Raw genomic sequence first — 21,657 nt, forward strand, 5'->3', positions numbered from 1 at the left:
TAGTATATTTGAATGGGGAAAGCGAACGCACACTGATAGTTGAGGTTTTTTTGAGGAGACCGCACACTCTAGCAGCTCATATGCCAATAGTTTAATACAAAAGAAACAACGTTTCGGCCTATGGCCTTTCTCAAGTCTTATGTAAGACTTGAGAAAGGCCATAGGCCGAAACGTTTCTTTTGGTTCGGCCATAGGCACAAGGCCGGAGAACGAGTGCCACTTGTAACCACAGCTGTGGGTATATCTTTTATCGTCATTTATCCTTAATTTTCTCACTCAAAAATTGTGACAATAATACTAAATGTGATGTAATGGAATCACTGCTCTCGTTTGAGTCTACTAATGGTTAACAGCCTGAGTGGGGATGTCCTGGGATGTTGCCACTCTGGAACTCCCCTCGTCCAATCAGAAATGAATAATTAGTTTAACTTAACAGTTGTGTAATGGGTTTGAGAGTGCGGCGGTGCCGTTGTCCTATCCTATGTGTAAGGCGCTTTAGAGATGGGAGACAGGTTGTGGGAAAGAGAAAAAGGTAAAGAGGAGAGAGGAGAGGCTGAGAGAACCAAAAGAGATGGAGGAAAAGATAAGGCCCGAGGAATCAGAGAAAAAGGACACACTTAAATGTGGAGTGAAGGACAAGGACGAGGCTGAGAGAACCAAAAGAGATGGAGTGAAAAGATAGGGCCCTGTACTCTGCTGAATCAGAATCAGAAAGAATGAGACGGACAAACCATTACCAGTGAAGGCATGCAAAGGGAAGAAATGTGACTGTCTAGACAAGCTCCAATTTATAAGTTCATCATAATGGCAATGGAAGGACACACTAATAGATGAATAGATGAATGGATAGGTGGATGGATGGATGGATGGATGGATCATTTCATACTGAATGCCTGTTGACTGCATAGTTAAATGGCAAACAGAAGAATAGAGCGGAACATCTTATCCTCTTCACACTTCACAAGGATTGATGGATGGATGGATTAATGAGTGGATGGATGCACTGTCAGATGACTGCATAGTTGAATGGCAAACATCCTCTTCACAGCTGAGTTCATGGAAGGACAGACAGACTGATCGATGGCTGAGTGGATGGTGGGATGGTGGGATGAATATGGCCGCAGAGGGAGGGGTGCGCCTACATTGCAGGTCCTCATCTGGCCACCAGCCAAGGTCGCAGGCTCGACAGGTGAACTCGTCCTGCACGATCTCGTTGTCCTTACAGGTGGTGCAGATCCAACAGCAGCTCACCTCCCCCTTACGGATCACCTGCATGGTTGTCAGAGGTGAGAGTTCAAAGGTCACAGCAGGGTTAGGGCAGACAGCTGTGTTCACACACACAAAAACACAAAATGAACCACACACATACACACACACACACACACACACACACACACACACACACACACACTCACACAAGCACACACACCAAAACAGACACGCAGAAACAATAACTGACCTTTATCTGACTCACTTCAAATTGAGCAGACCATCATTCATACTGTACACACACAAATATAAAAACAAACGCACACACACATACATATGCATACACACACACACAACAATGACCTTGAGTGATCTTGGTCTTGTTTGTGGACTACAGACCAAGTGCACACAATACACACGCAACAGATTTTAATCACACACACAAACACACTGACCTTGATCTTCCATTTTGAGCAGGGCTTGCTGAAGATGAAGCACACCATCATACACACACATAAAAACTTTTCAGCACACACACACACACACACAAACACACAACCCTTTATCACACTCATATCAAACACACACACACGCAAACACACACACACACACAACCCTATAACACACTCATATCAAACACACGCACTCGCGGACACACACACACACACCTTGATCTGCCCTCTGGAGCAGGGCTCACTGCAGACAGAGCGCACCATCTCGCTGCGGTTCATCAGAAGCTTGTCGTCGTCCACACTCAGCATCCCCTCATGCCACATGCCCACGTTGATGTAGTCATAGCGACCAGTGTGTTCCACATACTGCAGGTTCATAATGTCATACCTAAACGAACAAACACACACACACACACACACACACAAGTAGGGAGGACAGGTGTGTGAGATATGACGCGTCACAGTTGCTAAGAGGCTGGACACACGCACACACACTCACTTTCTCCCACAATAGAGTAATGAATAGTGAAAGGTAATTTTCCAACCTGTCATATCTGGTAGAGCACACACAGTATGGGGGGCTAGTTTGAGGAGTGAATGTGTGTGTGTGTGTGTGTGTGTGTGTGTGTGTGTGTGTGTGTGTGTGTGTGTGTGTGTGTGTGTGTGTGTAAAAATGCATAGTGTGTGTTCAGGGTGTGTGTACAGTATGTGTGTAATACTGAGGGAAGGAGTGAGTGATAACGATACACACACACACACACACACACACTCTCTGCCCACACGTATGGCAAACAACTTAAACCACTTAAAATACATATTTTATTTCATATAACATATAATCACCGTTTCATACATCTCTGTCTCTCTCACACACATAGACACACACACACACACACACACACCTGCCCAACGTGTCTCCATTCTCATCAAAGTACACCTCCTCTCCCGACACCCCTGTAAAGGACGTCTTGAGTAGGTAATCCAGCAGGTAGCGTCCGTCCACAGGATCCATGGCGTCGCACAGTCCAGAACGTTCTGGGCAGAGTGCCTGCTGCATGTCATGGAGGCCGTGGGCCATGGCGTAGATGGCGTTGATGACGAAGCCCATCTTGCTGTCCTGGACATAGTGCTCACGCAGGCTCTCGTTGCCTGCGTTCAACCAGACACAGCAGAGAAGCAAGACACTTTTTGTCAGAATCAGGATCAGAATCAGGATCAGAATCAGAATCAGAATACAGATCAGAATCAGAATCCGATCAGGATCGGGATGAAGATTAGGATCAGCTTGTATTCACCAAATACTGTATGTTCACACATACAAGACATTTGGTTCCAGTTGTTGGTGTCACTTTGGTGTACAGTAAATAGACAATGTCTGAGTGACAATAGATAGACAATAAACACATACACACATACACTATTAAATATATAATCGCCATAATCACGCTGAAGAAGGACATCTTGCCCAAAATGTGATTTTAAAAAGTTTTTAAAAAGAACTGTGAGTGCTATCCTTATGAAGTTTATATTGACGCTCAGGAGGATTTACAGTTGCACCCAGTTGAAACTATACTAAGGTGTTATTTATATACAAACAGTACACAATAAAAAAGCAAATAACATTTAAATGACAAAGTAATTGTTACAGTCTTCCCCAGAATTATAAAGAATAACAATTCTAAAACATTTCCTTCTCTTTCTACCTTACTCTCTCTCTCTCTTTCTTTCTTTCTCTCACTCTCTCTTTCTCTGTGTAACAGCCATCCTCTGCCACTCAGAGCTATTTTGTTCCATGCTGAGCCTGATTACATGTAATTCTACCTGTTACTGCAGGACCCATAATCAGTACAATATGTGGACTGCATCACAAATACTACAAAGATCAATTTTACACTTAAGACACCAAAGAAAAAATTTATCTGAAAACCACTAATAATAAACACAGGCACTAAAAAGTTCTCTGCAACTTTTATACCATTTAAGAACATAATGTATTTGCAAATGAAGAATCTTAAATTCAAAACATCTTGTATTTTCCTCACTTTGGCATTTGCATATTGTGTTAATTTGAAGGTAGCCGTAGAGTAGCTACTGGTAAATAAGCAAGCTCCACGTAGGAGAAACAGACCTGCAAGAACAAAAGACCAAGACGTCAAAACTTAACACCATTCAGATGACGAGCATACAATAAGCCTGAGTCGGAGGATTGAGAGAACACTGGCATTTAGCTGTGAGATGTTGTTCAAAGTCATAGCTGAAAGTCAAAGTCATCAGAACATATTGAGATTCATAAGTACATTGCCGAGATATTGAAGCCAAAGTAATGTGGCTAGATGACTTTGAGACTGTAAGTGCTGAAATTCTCTCCTCATTAAAACTTTATTTCCTTCTTTGGCTGCTTCTACTCCCTTGAGCCCCAGGCTTTGACTATTCCAAACCTCTCTGCCATTACCGAGACATCAGTCATATTAGCAGCAAGGCAAATATTGTCACACGGAGCCATAAAATATTTTACTGATGGATTGGAAAAAGGCTAAAGAGACATTGATAGACAGATCATTAGCTAAATTGATGAATTGGCAGTCAATTATTACCACCCATGCAAAGATTCATAAAGGCAGACACTCCATCTCTCCCTCTCTGTCTCTCAATTGAATTTTCAATTCAAGAAAGCTTTATTGGCATGAACGCTTCAGTAACATTATTGCCAAAGCTCAATTACATACACATGAATCTCAATCTCTCTCTCTCTTTCCCTCTCTCTCTCTTACTCTTTCTCTCTTCTCTCAGATACACACACACACACAAAAATCCTACATTATTACACAAATATACATAGACATAAAATGGCCATTTTCTATTTCAAATCTGAGAATGAGTTTACTGGATTGCAGTTGTGTAATCAACCACCAATCGTTGACATCGTAGACCTCTAATCAACATCAATCTACACATAGCATCTATGCAAACCCACTGGGTCTACATCAAGTACAACCCACATCACATTGTACACATCTACAAACAGACATTTTACACATCCATCTCTACAGTAAGTAATAAGGTCTCTTAAATGGGAAACCCCACTGCACAGAACTGACAGTAATTGGGTGGGTGGACAGGTTGACCTTTATCAGATTCATTCATACACAAGACACCAGTTGGATGTGGTGTGTGGGTGTTAATATATATATATATATGTGTGTGTGTGTGTGTGCTTGCTAGCATAAGTGCAGGGTATATGTGCGTGTGCACTTGGATGATCATGGGTCAGACACATCCATTTGGATTCTTTCCCTGCTATAATTTACACTCACTTTATATATGACATATGTAATAATAACGTTAGGGGTGTGTGTGTGTGTGTGTGATTGTGATTTTGGGTATACTGTATGTGTTTGTATGTGTGTGTGTGTGTGTGTGTGTGTGTGTGTGTGTGTGTGTGTGTGTGTGTGTGTGTGTGTGTGTGTGTGTGTGAGTGTGTGTGTGTGTGTGTGTGTGTCAAAATCATAACTTGGAATACAGAATACAGTTGAAATGATGCATAGGGTTACTCGTGTGCATTTTTACGGTGAATTTTGATTCATCTTCTCTTCTCTCCTGACCATAGAGATGACTTTCTTTCATATTTCTTTTTAATATTATAAAGTTGTTCCAGATATAGCCAGCCAAAGCTAATGGCAGCCCTTCTAACGGCTCGTCTGAAGCCTCTCAGGGCAGACACACACACACACACACACACACACACACACACACACACACACACACACACACACACAAAGACACAAAAGATAAACAAAGATAAACAATCTATCTTACAATGGGCGTAACTCCCCTGAAAAAACACACATACTTACAAACTCTCTAACACACACAAAAACACACACACACACACACACACACACACACACACACACACACACACACACACACTGAATCAGCTTGAGTCAGAACACCCACTAAACCCTTAGGGGGGTTCATATCAAGCCAGATTGTTATGTCATGGCGATCTGAGGCCCAAAGCTGGAGTCACATTAGAGAGAGAAGATCCCACTACTCACCAGAGGTTGCATGGGGGTGTGTGTGATGTGTCTGTGTGTCTGTGCATGTGTGTGTGTGTGTGTGTGTGTGTGTGTGTGTGTGTGTGTGTGTGTGTGTTTCTGTGTTTTTTCCCTAAAAAAATGTGTATGCCAATGTGTTACTGTCATTTGTGTGTGTGTGTGTGTGTGTGTGTGTGTGTGTTTTTCAAGGAGTGAGAGAGTGTGTATTAGGTATATGTGTGTGTTAGCCCAACCCTGAATCTTCACCACTACTCTGAGTCATATTAGAAAGCATTAACTTGAGCATAAAAAAATCTGAATAAAATAAATGAATGAGTCACAAAGCTCACTGTTTGGATATCTGACACAGGCTGGATCACAGAGTTTGCCCAGAATTGCAGAATTATCCCATTGATAACAATGAGGTCTTCAGTGACAGACGCACATGTACTTACACACAACAAACACACACACAAACTTACAGTCATACACAGAAGTACTCAGTCACACACCAGCACTCACACACACACACACACACACACACACACACACACACACACACACACACACACACACACACACACACACACACACACACACACACACACACACACACACACACACACACACACACACACACACACACACACACACACACACACACACACACACACACACACACACACACACACACACACACACACACACACACACACTGACCTGTGCAGACCCTCTGGAAGTTGGGGTTCTCCTGTGGATGGAAGGGGATTCGACACTGGAAGCGGTGCTGCCAGAACTCGGGGAACCACGGGTTCCGCTTGTTGGTGTCCAGGCGCAGCTCCAGGAAGTAGTCGTTGAAGGACTGGACCTCCTCTGTCTGTAGCTTCAGTGTGATTCCTCCATCTGCTTCCTGCTCGTAGCCCTCCACCACCTCATAACGATCTGCCCATCCATCACTACGAGAGAGGGATAGAGAGGAGGTGAGGGATGAGAGGAAGGTGGGAGAGAGAGAAAGAGGGAGAGAAAGAGAAAGGAGGAAAAGGAGAAGGGGAGGAAGAACAGGGATAGGGGGAAATGAGAAAGTTAGAGAGAGGGAGATATAGATAGACAACATGAGAAAGTTAGAGAAAGAAATGTGTCAGATGAGGAGAAACAGAGAGAGAGATGAGGTGAGAAAGAGTGGAAGAGAAGGAAATAGTAAGAGGGAGTGACAGTGAGAGCAAAGAAGCGAGAGAGAGAGAGAGAGAGAGAGAGAGGAGAAAGCTGACAGAGGAGAGAAGTACGATTACTGTACGTACACACCGCCGCCAACTTGAGCTTCCAAAGAAGCTCGGGTCAACCTGTCAAGGACACTTGTCAAAAAAGTACAGGGAAGCTTAGGACGCTCTGACGTGGCAGCATTATATATTCGATCATGTTCTATCTTACTACTTTATTTAAAGGCCGTCTATTCCGATTGGTTGCTGGTCATTGGTCGCTGAACCATGTCATAGCTCATTACCATAAAGTTGACCAACTTTCAACTTTCTGCTTGACGCTCAAGTCGCTCAAGACGCCCAAAACGCGACACCGATGGATTTGCCGCTTCTTGCAGCTGAGAGAAGCCGGCTTCCATTGAAAATTATTGACATCCTGAATCTTTGGAGGCTCAAGTCAGCGGCAGTGTGTATGTACAGTTAGGAGAGAAACAGGAGGACGATGGGACAAAGCGATAGCCACAGAGAGAGCTGCTGAGCTGCGACTGGCAGATGAGTACTCTACCGCTGCTGCTGAGCTGAGACTGGCAGATGAGTACTCTACCGCTGCTGCTGAGCTGAGACTGGCAGATGAGTACTCTACCGCTGCTGCTGAGCTGAGACTGGCAGATGAGTACTCTACCGCTGCTGCTGAGCTGAGACTGGCAGATGAGTACTCTACCGCTGCGCTGATGGATTTCCTAAATTTATCCGCCAGTAATATCTTCTGCCAAAAAAAGTCCATCAATTATGGATTAATTATGGAAGTTCCTTTGATGTCTAATTACTATCAGACAGAGTGTTAGTAATCACTGTGTGTGTCGGTGTGTGTGCGTGTGTATGTGCGTGAGAGAGAGAGAGAAGATGTTTATTTTGGTCCATTTACAGTTTTTCTCAGTCGCTTTGGTGCTTTTCTCAATCATAACTATTAGTTCAACCTCCACAACATTTAGTCATTTGGGCACATCATAGTAGCAATTTCTCCTTCCTTTGAACAAATTGCAAATGCTTTTGAACATTTATCAGTTGCTTTGTCATGTCAGTCAAAATTAACTATACTTATGGATGCTGAATAGTCGTTCCCAATAAAACTAATAGTCTTCATTTCATTGCTTGAGTCATTACATACAAAATTGGTGAACTAGTTATCAAATTCTGTCACAATGCTGTAGAATTGCAAAGAGCATATAGTAAAAATGTGAAATGTACATATTTAGTGTCTTGTACTGACTTACTCCCCTAACTACAGCAATGTGTAACTTTACTGTAGTTTTCAAATGGCTGTACAAGTAGTGTATAGTGCTGTCTTGAGCATGTTCAGGCAGTGTCACTGAGTTCTGACCTTTTTTTGCATGGGAAAACACTGAGAGCATAAACTGTCGTAATGAAAACATGACAAAGCCATTTGACTATCTTGTTCATAAATGATGGTGTCAAGACTTCTCATTTTGATGACACTGGCAGATTCATTGACATAAAGACTTGCTTTTGAGGAATGGACTATCCATTTTGAGCAAGTGACGTGCTTTTGCAGGTTATCCACTAGGTTTTGCAGTTTGCACTAATTGTTTTGAGAATTGCACTAACTGCTGTGCAAATGTTAATAGTGATGTGAGAAAAGCACCAAAGCGACAAACTGTAATATCTAGTGTCCTTATTACAGTGCAGTTACTGTAAATTACACAACATCTAAGTTGTTTTTATCATGTGTTCAAACTAACCCTAATTAATCCTAACCCCTAACCCCAAATACATTTCCTAAACATTCTCTCATGCCAACAAAGTTCAGAAGGAGAGCCGGAGATTTGTACTTTTGTCTACTAGTGCTAGTGCTCATCTGAATGAAATAGTTAGAAGAAGGGGCAGAGGGAGAGAGGATAGATAGATAGATAGATAGATAGATAGATGGGAGATAGAGAGGGAGAGTGTGTGTGAGAAAGGAGAGATAGATAGAGAGAACAAGAGAGAGTGTGTGTGAGAGTGTGTCTAGAGAGACAGAAAGAGAGCAAGACAGAGGTAGCGTGAAAGTACATGTGTGTGTGTGTGTGTATGAGAAATAGAGAGAACAAGAGAGATGGCATCAGAGAATCAGAGAAGCCACCACTCATCTGCAAGCGTGGGGGAAGAAAAGTAACCCTCTCCTCTCCTGCACATCCACTGTATCACTCATTCTCTGTCTCTCTCTCTCTCTCTCTCTCTCTCTCTCTTTCTGATCCCTTGTTCTCTTTCTCTCTCATCACCTCTGCATGTTCTCTCTTCCCCTCACTCGTTTTCTCTGTCTCTCTTGCTCACATATCTCACTCTGAAGAAAATTATTGTTGGTCTCCAAGGTACAACATGACATAATTGTCTGTCTCTATGGTGATGTTCACCCTCAGAAAAGCACAAGTCTTTCGGACTTCAGACTTTGTCCTCGATCATTTCATCATTTGTCTGATGATTCAGTACATAACCTCTGTGCGTTTGTAGTTGGAGTGCGCTCATTGTGGCTATGGGTTTAAGTGTTTGAGTTTGTCTATATGTGCATGCGTGGGTTTGTGTGTGTGTGTGTGTGTGTGTCTGTGTGTCTGTGTGTGTTTGTCTGTCTGTGTGTGTGTACTGTAGGTGCATGTGTGAATATCTCTTTGTGTGTGTGTGTGTGTGTGTGTGTGTGTGTGTGTGTGTGTGTGTGTGTGTGTGTGTGTGTGTGTTTGTGTGTGTGTGTGTGTGTGTGTGTGTGTGTGTATGTGTGTCTGTGTGTGTTTGTCTGTCTGTGTGTGTGTACTGTAGGTGCATGTGTGAATATCTGTGTGTGTGTGTGTGTGTGTGTGTGTGTGTGTGTGTGTGTGTGTGTGTGTGTGTGTGTGTGTGTGTGTGTGCCCATGCCCACTCCTAACCCCCTGTAGAGCAGCTGAGTGTTGTTGCCCAGGCCCACTCTCACACAAGAGCCCTCCATTGCTCTCTCTCCTACCTCCTCTCCAATGCTCTCTCTCTCTCTCTTTCTCTCTCTCCTACCTCCTCTCCAATGCTCTGTCTCTCTCTCTTCCTCCTCTCCTACTGCTCTCTCTCTCTCTCTCTCTCTCTCCTACCTCCTCTCCAATGCTCTGTCTCTCTCTCTTCCTCCTCTCCTACTGCTCTCTCTCTCTCTCTCTCTCTCTCTCTCCTCTCCTACCTCCTCTCCAATGCTCTGTCTCTCTCTCTTCCTCCTCTCCTACTGCTCTCTCTCTCTCTCTCTCTCTCTCTCTCTCTCTCCCTACCTCCTCTCCACTGCTCTGTCTCTCTCTCTTACCCTCCTCTCAGCACCTCTTTGGCACCAGGACCAGGACCTGGAGTACTCAGTCTGAGGGCTTTCATCCCACTCTCCACTCTGTGTCTGTTAACACATGAACACTTCACTCTCTGCTCTGTAACATGAACACTTCACTCTCTGCTTTGTGTATGAATACATGAACATTCCACTTTCCACTCTGTGGGCCAGATGTACGTACATTTGCGAACGTAGCGTTATCAGCGTCATGGACATACCGCAGATTGCGAACGCTACATTTGCTTGCTATCAGCGCCATGGACATACCATTAAGCCCGCCATAAAATTCTTAACGCCCACAACTGAATGGCAGCCTACATACAAGCGCCGTTGAATGAAGTTAACTGATGACAACATTAAAAAGAATCAAACGTTTAGCGATCATGAAATAATACCATACATGATAAGATGTAAACAAGCAGGGAGATAATAAAGATCAGTAGTTCTACTCAAACTACTTGTGCACATAGGCTATGGAAGATTGGTCAAATCTAGCAAGTAGGAAAGTTTAAGTGAATGACATGAAAGTGTGTGTGTGTGTGTGTGTGTGTGTGTGTGTGTGTGTGTGTGTGTGTGTGTGTGTGTGTGTGTGTGTGTGTGTGTGTGTGTGTGTGTGTGTGTGTGTGTGTGTGTGTACTGTAGGTGCATACATGATAAGATGTAAACAAGCGGGGAGATAATGAAGATCAGTAGTTCTACTCAAACTACTTGTGCACATAGGCTATGGAAGATTGGTCAAATCTAGCAAGTAGGAAAGTTTAAGTGAATGACATGAAAGTGTGTGTGTGTGTGTGTGTGTGTGTGTGTGTGTTTGTCTGTCTGTGTGTGTACTGTAGGTGCATGTGTGAATATCTCTGTGTGTGTGTGTGTGTGTGTGTGTGTGTGTGTGTGTGTGTGTGTGTGTGTGTGTGTGTGTGTGTGTGCCCATGCCCACTCCTAACCCTCTTCTGTAGAGCAGCTGAGTGTTGTTGCCCAGGCCCACTCTCACACAAAATAGTGCTCTAAATAGTGATTCTGTTGTCTTTGAAAGGTTCTCTTATTGACGCATTGAACTGCAATTTGGATTAACACCTGCTTTTACAAGGGGGAAGTATTTAGGCGTAGTAGTTGCTCTGTTAACACATGAACATTCCACTCTCTGCTCTGTTAACACATGAACATTTCACTCTCTGCTAAGGAGGAGGGGGTCCCCCTTTATGCAGACCAGCGTAAGCCCTCGCTGCAATAATGTAACGAATGTAACAAATGAAACAGCTGTTGGGCCTGTGACGTCAGACTCAACAACCGAATTAACACCTGAGCACTCTACTCTCTGCTCTTTTAACACTCTACTCTCTGCTCTGTTAACATGAACAATCCACTCTCTGCTCTGTGTATGAATACATGAACAGTTTGAACACTCCACTCTCTGTTAACACATGAAAAATCCACACTCTCACTTTTTGTATGAATACATGAACACTCCACTCTGTTAACACATGAACACTCCACTCTCTGTTTAAGCAATTTAGCAGAGTGGGGTTGGACATGGATATTCCCACGGGTGTTGTTAGGCCGTAGCCACGAGGCCGGAGGCCGAGGGAATATCCATGACCAATCCCACGATCAGCCGTGGGAATATCCATGACCAATCCCACGATCACGAGTGCTATATTGCTTTTATACAACAATTCTACCACAAACTAAATAATCTGAAAACACCCCAATATTGTTTAAAAATGTTAATTTCGACATCATTCTTACGCATCAAAAAACAGTTCCTTTTTCAATAGACAGCGTCTTGGTTGCTAGGTAACCAACATTCCAGATCCCTCTTTACGGGTCTTTGTGATGTACATGTCTTCTTGAAAGAAATGTTGAAAGTCGGGCTGAAATCACATTCATATCTAGCTTTGCAGCATGCATGTTACAAGGACACTGGGCCATGTTATGTAAGGGACATGGTACTGCAAAAAAGCGGAAACATAGCCTACATTGCAGAACCACTCAACTTTATTAATTTATGGTGAATAAATGTTACACTACTGTGCACAGCCCCATATGTTTTTCTGACCACGATGCTAGGCGTTAGCAGCGGTTAGCTAACTATGCTAACGTTAGTTATCTACAAGTCTCCTCCAAGTGACAATCATATTATAGGCCCTACATCATGCTGGCAATGCTGAGAACAATTAGCATCCTCATTTATCTTACTTACATTGAGTTGACTGTGTAGCTTAATCCACAGATGTGGTGAAGCACTGTTTCGTTATGGTTTGCTAAGGAGTAACCCATTGCTTAAAATAGTGGAGAACTGGGATGAGAACATTGTGTCAAATCTTCGCATTGTATCGCGGAGTGATTTATTATTAGCTGTGCAAAGTCTGAGTTGAAATGTCCAGGGATATTCCAACTCATGGAACGTCTCTCGGCCAATCAGAAACAAATAAATAGTTCCATAGAACCCAATTGTTGTATAATAACACATGAACACTCCACTCTCTGTTAACACATGAACAATCCACTCTCGGCTCTGTGTATGAATACATTAACACTCCACTCTCTGTTAACACATGAACATTCCACTCTCTGTTCTGTGTGTATTAACACATGAACATGCATGTGGACAATTCATGAGACTTTCAGTTTCACAGTCTGTGCTGCTTGTCAGAAAATGAAGAGGGTCTGGCAATGATGAAGCACCTGTGGGACTTTCGCTGATGGCAAACTGGCTCAGAATGGAACATGTCATTTCTATAGCAACTCACTCAGCTGCCTAGCATGCCAACATACCAGACTGAAAACATGAATAATTTTCATCTCGGTTTGTTAAGAGCAAAAACATTCTTTTTTGGTTCCTGTTCGGGTGTTTCAAGGCCTCTCCTCTAAATGGTAAGAAGAATAACGTTCCTAAATGCCTTTACAAATTGATTTATGGCCGGTGGCACAAACCTATAGGCTTTTTTTGCCCAACTTTAAAGCTTAAATCAAAGCACATTAGATATCAAGGCTAATTGTGAAAAACACAGTGCCTGAATTCATATGTGACGGGAGATTTAAAAAGTAAGCAAGTAGGCCTATATAATATTAGATCTTTAAAAAATGTCTGATAGCCTAACTTCAGGCACAGAAAATCCCTGTAATAGCCTAACCTATCTGTGGTGCCACAAATTGCATGACAGGCCTATAGATATTTTCCTAGTGTTTCTGGAAGCCTATGTTATTTCACATAATGTTTCAGTAATCTAGGCTCAGTGCCCGCGCTACCACCACGTGCATCACGCACTGTGCGTAGGGCACCAAGGGGCGTCGGGGGCACCAACATTTAGCCAATAAAAGTACCGCAGCTTTACTTCAAGCTGCTTTTCATTCTTCCGAACCTTTACAATGTCAAAATACAGCAACAGCATGTTACATGCAATGATGATATGGGTCCTCTCAATCTCCACTATGCAGTAGATCTAATTTGAACGTCATGCTACTCCATTTAATTGGGAACGCATCTTGAGCGGACACGAGACAAGAGAGAGTGGGGGGAGAGAGAAAGTGTCAGGTTCCAGCTACCTTGACATGTTAATAATTGATATCTCCTTTTTGATATAAGAAACTTTTTAAAGGAAATCATGAAGGCAACAAAGATAAGGCTTAAGGAGATTTATGAGATATCCGGTTCCCAATACTGACCATACATTTGACGACCGGAAGTTGGGTGGACACGGATGTTTCGGAGGCGGGACTTATTCCGGACAGGTCTATAGGGCCACCAATGAGATACTTACCTGTACTGGAAAACGTTATGCTGAAATTTAGTGGAGAAGCACCTATCTAACCTGCACTGAACCTTAAGTTATATTAATTTTATATAGGATGGATGTTGTGATGGATATTATCTAAGCATGACCCAAACATAACCTTTTGTCAAATTATATTATTGGTTATTTAGACTTGAACACAACACATGACACATGAGACAGGAGAGAGAAATCAGACAGAGGACAAAGAGTTAGGAGGGGAAGAGAGGGATATAGATGTGACACTCACCATGTCAGAAGGTATTCAACATTTCTAGCGGTATTTGAAAAATCCTGGCTACGGCCTTGACTGCGAGAGGGCACTATATAACAGGCTGCACTCACTATGACTTCAATGATTCCCAAAAGCATTTACATGAAGCAAATGATATGTCGATTGAAATGCATTCCACAAAGACAGGCTAGGTGGCTACCAGACTCATACCGTAATTCACTTCTAATTGCAAACAGAAAATGTCTAGATAGCATCATGTTATGACATGCTTCCATTTCCAAAGCAATGAAGGCTGTTTATACCAACTTAATATTATGCATATCACTGTTAATATTGTGCTATAAATGTAGCACAAACAATGCTAGTTTTAGAGTGTTTATCAGCCATAGTCTATATTTGAATGGAGCTGGCAAAAAGGTTTATGTAGACTCAATGCCATTAAAGCGACAGTGCACCTATACTAGTACTTCAAGCTAGTAATATTTTAATAGTAGTATTTTTCTTAAGAATTTCATATTTTGTAGTTCTATTAGTAGTTCTAGCCTATTATACAGGGAGATAGCCTGGCAAGCCAGACCTACATCAAGATGTTGGGTCTGGGAATACACCATTGGTAGGGCTCAATCTGAGGGGCGGGATAAACGGTTGTCTTTTAAATTCCTGGACTTTTGAATAATATTCAAACAAAGGTTAATTTCTTTTCACTCCAGAACAAGTGAAATTGGTTTTGTTCCTTTTTCGGTTACGTTCATCCAAAAATTGTGTTCATTTCTGGTTTTCGTTTTCATTCTTTGAACAGTTTCGAATCCCTGCAACATACTGTAAAACCCTAACTAGTAAGGCGATATTTTAGTAATTGTTAAATTTAAAGACTGAACTTGGAAGTTTCAAGTATCTATCCAAGTTTAGTGTTACAAGGACTTTGTGATCATTAACATAGAAGTGATGTCTCCCCAACCGTTAATTAACTGTTCATTTTGATGTCTGTTTCCTTTCAATATTTTAGATGTATGCGACAAGTCCTGCAACACCCTATCAGACATTCATTTTGTGCATTTATCAATTTATTTCTCGATGTCACGTGCCGTGCACATGATATGATATATATGGACGAATGTACAATAGTAACACTAGTTTCTCTTTCTATCAGCAGATATAAATCTACTGATAGTGAATAATAATTTCCCACATATTCAATTATATATTTCTCCACAAACCCACTAGGTGTTACAATGTTTAATGGACCTGTCATAGATTATGTCAACATATCAAGATGATTATGACAGATTACCGGCTTATTCACAATATGCCTCTAGCTTCACAAAACCATACCATTAGGACCAGGTAATCAGCCTTGTTTTACTGCAGATGTGCAGACATACACAAAACACACACACACACACACACACACACACACACACACAAACACACACACACACACACACACACACACACCAGACCACAAACCCTGCCCTCACAAAAGTACACCATTACAAGGACATTACAGACACACACATGCATACACACTCACCTGCCGATGAGCAGAAACTCCCACACCACCCCCAGTCAGTCTCATAGCCATAAGCAGCCCTTGAACGGCCATCCCCTCACAGAAGCAGACAGACAGACAGACACACACACACACACACACACACACACACACACACACACTCACACTCACCTGCCGATGAGCAGAAACTCCCCCACCACCCCCAGTCGTCTCATAGCCATGAGCAGGCCTCGTACGGTCATGCCCTCACAGAAGCAGATCACCACGCGGGCCTTGGGCAGCCGCTCCCTGAGCTTGCGGAGCAGCCGGTCAAAGTGGCGCTCGCCGGCGTTGCTGTAGATCTTGTCCGAGTGGGCGATACACAGGCCCTCCTCGGACGCCAACTCCTTAAAGGCCTCCATGCCGCTCTCGCCATAGTTACCTGCAAACACACACACACACGCACAAATCACACACACAACACACAAACACACACACACACACACAGGTTAAAAGCTGCAGATAAAGTTCACATACATCAAAGGCATCTAACTGTACATCAGTATTAGTGGGTTTTAGTTGGACAAACTTCTAGAAAGGCCCTTCACGAAAAGCTTTTGTAATGACCCTGTTATTATGTATAAGAATGAGCAGAGACACACAGAATGTGTATTACACTTTTACTCAACTTGTTCACTCACTCAACATCGCATGCGCACCCCATTAACCTCATGCAGCCATTTCCATAACAACCAACACTGCTAGACTCTTCATAATTCTTAATAGTAGTCCCCTTACTTTTTCCTAGCAGTGTGTAATTAAATTGTTTTTGTTAATTATGTGTACACAACATTTCCCCCTCCCTCCCAAGAAACTAGAATTCTGCATAACTAAGTCTTTGCCAGAACAATTGAACAGTAATACAGAGTGCAAGGCCTAAACTGTCACTCTGTCCTTTAAGTAGGCAGGGCGGGCCCTGGCCCTTACGGGTCAGCACTCCTCGACCTCTGGCTGCGGCCCCTCCAAAGCAGCTGGGGAAGTCCCCATCGCTGAACTCGTGACACGGCCCATCCCTGGACCTGCCTGGAGGCCAGGGGAAAGCAGAGGAGGTTGCAGGTCAGGCGCAGGTTGCGGTTGCTGGGGTGCTAGTAATGGTGCAGCCTGAGGAGTATGGGAAGCCTGCTGTGGCCCTATACGTGTCGGCACCAGTGGAGGTGAGGCCGATGCCAGTGGAGTCACCATTCTCTTCACCTGGGTTCCGCACTTTCCTCAGTCTCTTAGTATGCCATCGTGATCTGTCACTAAGCATGAATGTGGCTGGGCCCAGCTGCCTGTGCACCTGGAAGGGCTGGCTCCAGTATGAAGTCATCTTGTTGCCCCGATGAGGCCTACGAGCTCGAACCCAGTCACCTGCGGTAATAGCAGTGCTCTTGACCCTGTGTTTCCGGTCAAAATACTGCCGCATCTGTTGCTGGTGTCTATTTACAGCGGCTTTGGCTTGAGCCTGAATGCTGCCGGCTGTAGGTACTGCCACGCCTCGTACCTTGAGTCTGTCCAGTGGCAGTTCCATCTCCCGACCCATCATAAGGAGTGCTTCAGAGCCCCCAGTTGGGTTTGGTTAAGTGCCGTCTGGAATGTACACCACTGAACCAGGTGGGCTCGGACGCCATTCTTTAGGCTCTGGTTAAACCGCTCCACACCGCCGTTGGCTTGTGGATTGTAGTATGCTGTGCGGATGTGTTTGACTCCCCTATCACTGAGGAACGGAGAGAAGTCTGCAGAGATGAACTGGGGCCCATTATCTGTCGTGATGGCGCGAGGCATGTCCCAACGTGGGAACAAGGCTTCTAGGATGTCTCTGATGACCTGTGTTGTGACAGTTCCAGCTGGAACCACTTCGGGCCATTTTGAATGGAGGTCGTACAGCACCACAAGGAAACGCTGATTATGGGGAATTTCACAGCCATGGATCTCCCCACAGATGTCGAGCTGGAGATGTTCCCATGGGCGGGACGGCCATGGAACCGGCTGCAGAGGGGTTGGCACTGGAGGTCCAATATCGCGATCGATGCCTGGCCACCAGATGAGATCTCGACATCGCTGTTTGAGTTTAACGATGCCTAGGTGTCCTTCATGTGCGATGGGTAGCACGCGGGCCCGCAGGCTACAGGGCACCACGGTGCACAAGCGCCTGGAGACACAAACATTACTCCAACATGACAGTTCATGACGCACCCTTGCGAATGGCATGAGCTCATCACGAACGTTTGCTGGCCATCCAGAGCGTATATACGTACGTAGCAAGGCCAGTGTGCGGTCACGCTCTGACTCGCGCCGCAACTCCTCCAACGACACAGCCGACTGCAAGTGTGTGTGGAGCATGTGAATGAATTCAGTCTCTGTGTCCTCGTCCAGGGAGACCACTGGTGTGGGGGCATCGATGGAACGAAAGAGTAGGTCGGCGACTACATTGCCCCTTCCAGGGGTAAATTTCAGTACATAGTCATATTGCCTCAGCCTTTCCCCCCATCTGTGCAGGCGCAGGGGTTTATGACCGGATCCTGATGCTGTCAGCAATGCGGGCAGGGCCTGATGGTCAGTCCTGAGGGTAAAACACCGTCCGTAGAGGTAAAGGTGCCACCTCTCTGAGGCCCACACACAGGCAAGCGCCTCACGTTCACCAACAGAGTAGCGCTCTTCAGAGAGGTCTCTCCACCCTGTCCTGCACCTGTGAAAGGACTGCACCAATAGCCCGATCTGAAGCATCACAGGTGACTAGAGTCGGACATTCAAGGTTAAAGTGGGCCAGGACAGGGGGTGTTGTGAGCTGGGCTTTCAGAGTTTGTACGGCTTCTGAACATGCTGTAGTCCAGTGCCATGGCTCTTCTTTTTTAAGCAGGTGGCGGAGAGGTGCTGTGGTCTGTGAGTAGTGGGGCAGAAAATGGAGGTTCAGTAGTACGCAGTCATGCCTAAGAACGAGGCCACTTGGAAGGCTGAGGTCGTCTCTGAAATCCTGTGTATGGCGTCGACGTTGGACTGTAGTGGGGAAATTCCATTGGCTGTCAAGCGGAACCCCACAAAGTCGATGGCTGGGGCAGCAAAGCAGCATTTTTCTTCATTCAGAGTCAGGTTGTTCTGAAGGAGGGCCTGAGCCACCCTCTGGAGGCGCTTGTTGTGTGTCTCAATGTCTTGAGCATGAATAACAATGTCATCCAGAAAAACCGCTACCCCAGGGATGCCAGCCAGAGTTGTGCTCATCACTTTCTGGAAGCAGCTAGGGGCGGAGCTTAATCCAAAAGCCATTCGAGTGTACCGGAACACACCAGCGTGCGTCACGAAAGCAGTGAGGTCCCTGCTGGCTGGGTGGAGTGGTACCTGCAGGTAGCCCTGACGTAAGTCACGCTTTGTGAAGACTGTTGAGCCGTGAAAGTGTGCAGTGAGCTCCTCTGAGGTAGGCAAAGGAGATCTGTCTGGAGTAACTGCCTTATTCACCAAACGTAGGTCAACGCATATTCTTATTCCCCCAGATTTTTAAAATCCAGGGAGCAGCGTTGACTGGTTCAATAATTCCCATGTCCAGGAGTCTCCCAAGTTCGCGGGTGACCTCGTCTCTCAAGGCGAAGGGAATCCTGCGCACGGGCTGGATGACAGGTGACACGTCAGGGTTCACCAGAGGCCTGTGTGTGAAGGCTGTGAGACAGCCTAGGCCATCGAACAGAGCCGGACACTTTTGCTGCCAGGTGGAGGTGATGAGGTGAATGTTGGAGCCAGCATCATCCCTGAGCTTGAACCCCAGGCCTGTGAACAGATCCAGGCCTAGAAGGTTGGCTCCCCTCCTTGCGATGTGAAAGGGGAAAGATGGTAGATTCTTGGAGCCATAGTGAACGGGCACATGGAGCACACCTACAGTATCAATCCTGGAGCTGTCGTAGCCACACAGAGCGGTGGCAGGATGTTCTAATGGCTGGTGAGAGAAAAACTTATAGTAAGTGCTTGAATTTAGGAGTGATGCAGCCGCACTAGTGTTCATTAATAAGGGTAGGGTCTCTTTAGCTAACTGGACAGTACATGTTTTGAAAGCCACCTGACCAGCAGCAGTCACATTTCTGATCTCTGGGTAGTTGTGCCGAGCTGGTGGAGGTCCTGTGTGTTGTGGGAGAGTGGCACGGGCTGAACGGCACATCTTAGCAAAATGGTTTTGCTTCAGACAATTTCTACACTGTTGTCCTTTAGCAGGACAATGCTGTGCCTTAGAATTGTGTGATTTAGAACCACAGTTACCACATACCTCTGCAGTTCGCCTATTGTTCTGTCTCTGTGTGAATTGCACTGGAAAATCTTGCTCTGAACATCGGCTGTCGTCGGTGGAGTGCATGCTGGTGTGATAGGCAGGCTGAAGCTGCTGTGCAGTGTTGTCCGCGAAGGGCCGCGCGACTGCTAGCAGCGACGTGCATTACATGGCTGTCTCAACTTGCAGCGCTATCTCCACAGCTCTGTCTAAAGTCAAATCATCCGCTTCTAGTAACAGCTTTTCTCTTGTTTTCTCACACGATGTCCTCTCAATGAACTGGTCCCGAAGTATTTGATCTTGCAGAACCCTATAGTCACACAAACGCGCCATGTCTTCACGTAGCTTCGAACAGACTCACCAGGTCGTTGCAGGCACTTCCGAAGTTTGTACCGTTGGAGTAAAATACTTTGGTGACCAGTGAAATGGGTCTTCAAGAGGGTAACTGCATCATCATAGTTGGCAGGCGTCCCAAGATTGCGAAAAATGCGTTGCCCCTCTACTCCAAGACAATGGCGGAGGAGAGCCATTTTCCTCTTGTCGGTAATATCCTCTAAGTCTAAAGTGTCCAGATAAACTGTGAAACTCTCCAGCCAGTTTGCCCATGGAACCGGAGGATCTCCGGGGACGGCAAGAAAGTGTGCAGGTGGAGGTATGTTTAAGAATGAGCAGAGACACACAGAATGCGTATTACACTTTTACTCAACTTGTTCACTCACTCAACATCGCATGCGCACCCCATTAACCTCACGCAGCCATTTCGGTTTTGTAAATTATGTGTATACAACACCAGTGTCCTGACATAACCCTTTAGCAATTGTACAGGAATGTTCTGTAATTGAATGAAGAATATTTGATAAGGAAAGACACACACACACTCATAGACCATGGGCGGATTATAAACTTTTGGGCCCCTGGGCCCAGATGTATTAAGGGCCCCCCACTTATTGTTGTTTATGTGGGAGGGTGGGTTTGGGGGTCCTCCCCCTGAAATTTTTTAATTTGTTTGATGTGATTTCCTGTATTCTGGTGCATTTTGAGGATGGCCAATACTAAATTCAATCATATTCATAGCCTACATCCTGATTTGTTGATATTGAGGCAATGATTCCATGCAAAGGCTTGGGCTTCAGGGCCCCCTGACCCCTTGGGCCCCTGGGCCTGGGCCCGGTAGGCCCGTGCAGTAATCCATCCCTGTCATAGACACACACACACACACACACACACAACACACACACACACACACACACACACACACACACACACATAGACACACACACATACACTGGCATACACATGTACACACCCAACACAAAGGACCCAATTCAAATCAATTCAATACACCTCAATTGCGGAGAACCAGCATCCCAAAATAACAAGACTGAGGCAGCAATTGCAAGCCAAAGCTTTCTATTAGAGTGAGGAGACCTTGGGGATGAATGCACACAAACACACACACACACACACACACACACACACACACACACACACACACACACACTCACAAACACACACACACATTTAAATATACAAACAAACTGAATATGCCAGAGACTGCCCTTGCAAATCCCTGTTGAATGGCGTCTAACTGTTTATAGAATTTCTGCGCTTTTAAATCTAAAATGTACTGTATTTCTTCCTTTAATTCACAACATT

The 21,657-nt window shown here is 44.7% G+C and overlaps 1 protein-coding gene across 1 annotated transcript in view; it reads right to left on the reverse strand.

The window, feature by feature from the left end:
- The window catches only part of grm1a (glutamate receptor, metabotropic 1a), a 36,846-nt gene that overhangs the window by 4,596 nt on the left and 10,593 nt on the right, over positions 1 to 21,657 (reverse strand). Inside the window, 5 exon segments of the mRNA XM_048250436.1 lie at positions 1,143 to 1,269; positions 1,878 to 2,049; positions 2,564 to 2,810; positions 6,419 to 6,654; positions 15,906 to 16,155. Of these exon segments, the coding sequence (XP_048106393.1) occupies positions 1,143 to 1,269; positions 1,878 to 2,049; positions 2,564 to 2,810; positions 6,419 to 6,654; positions 15,906 to 16,155 (1,032 nt within the window).

The sequence above is a fragment of the Alosa alosa genome, chromosome 8, assembly GCF_017589495.1.
Source record: "Alosa alosa isolate M-15738 ecotype Scorff River chromosome 8, AALO_Geno_1.1, whole genome shotgun sequence".
Taxonomy (NCBI): domain Eukaryota; kingdom Metazoa; phylum Chordata; class Actinopteri; order Clupeiformes; family Clupeidae; genus Alosa; species Alosa alosa.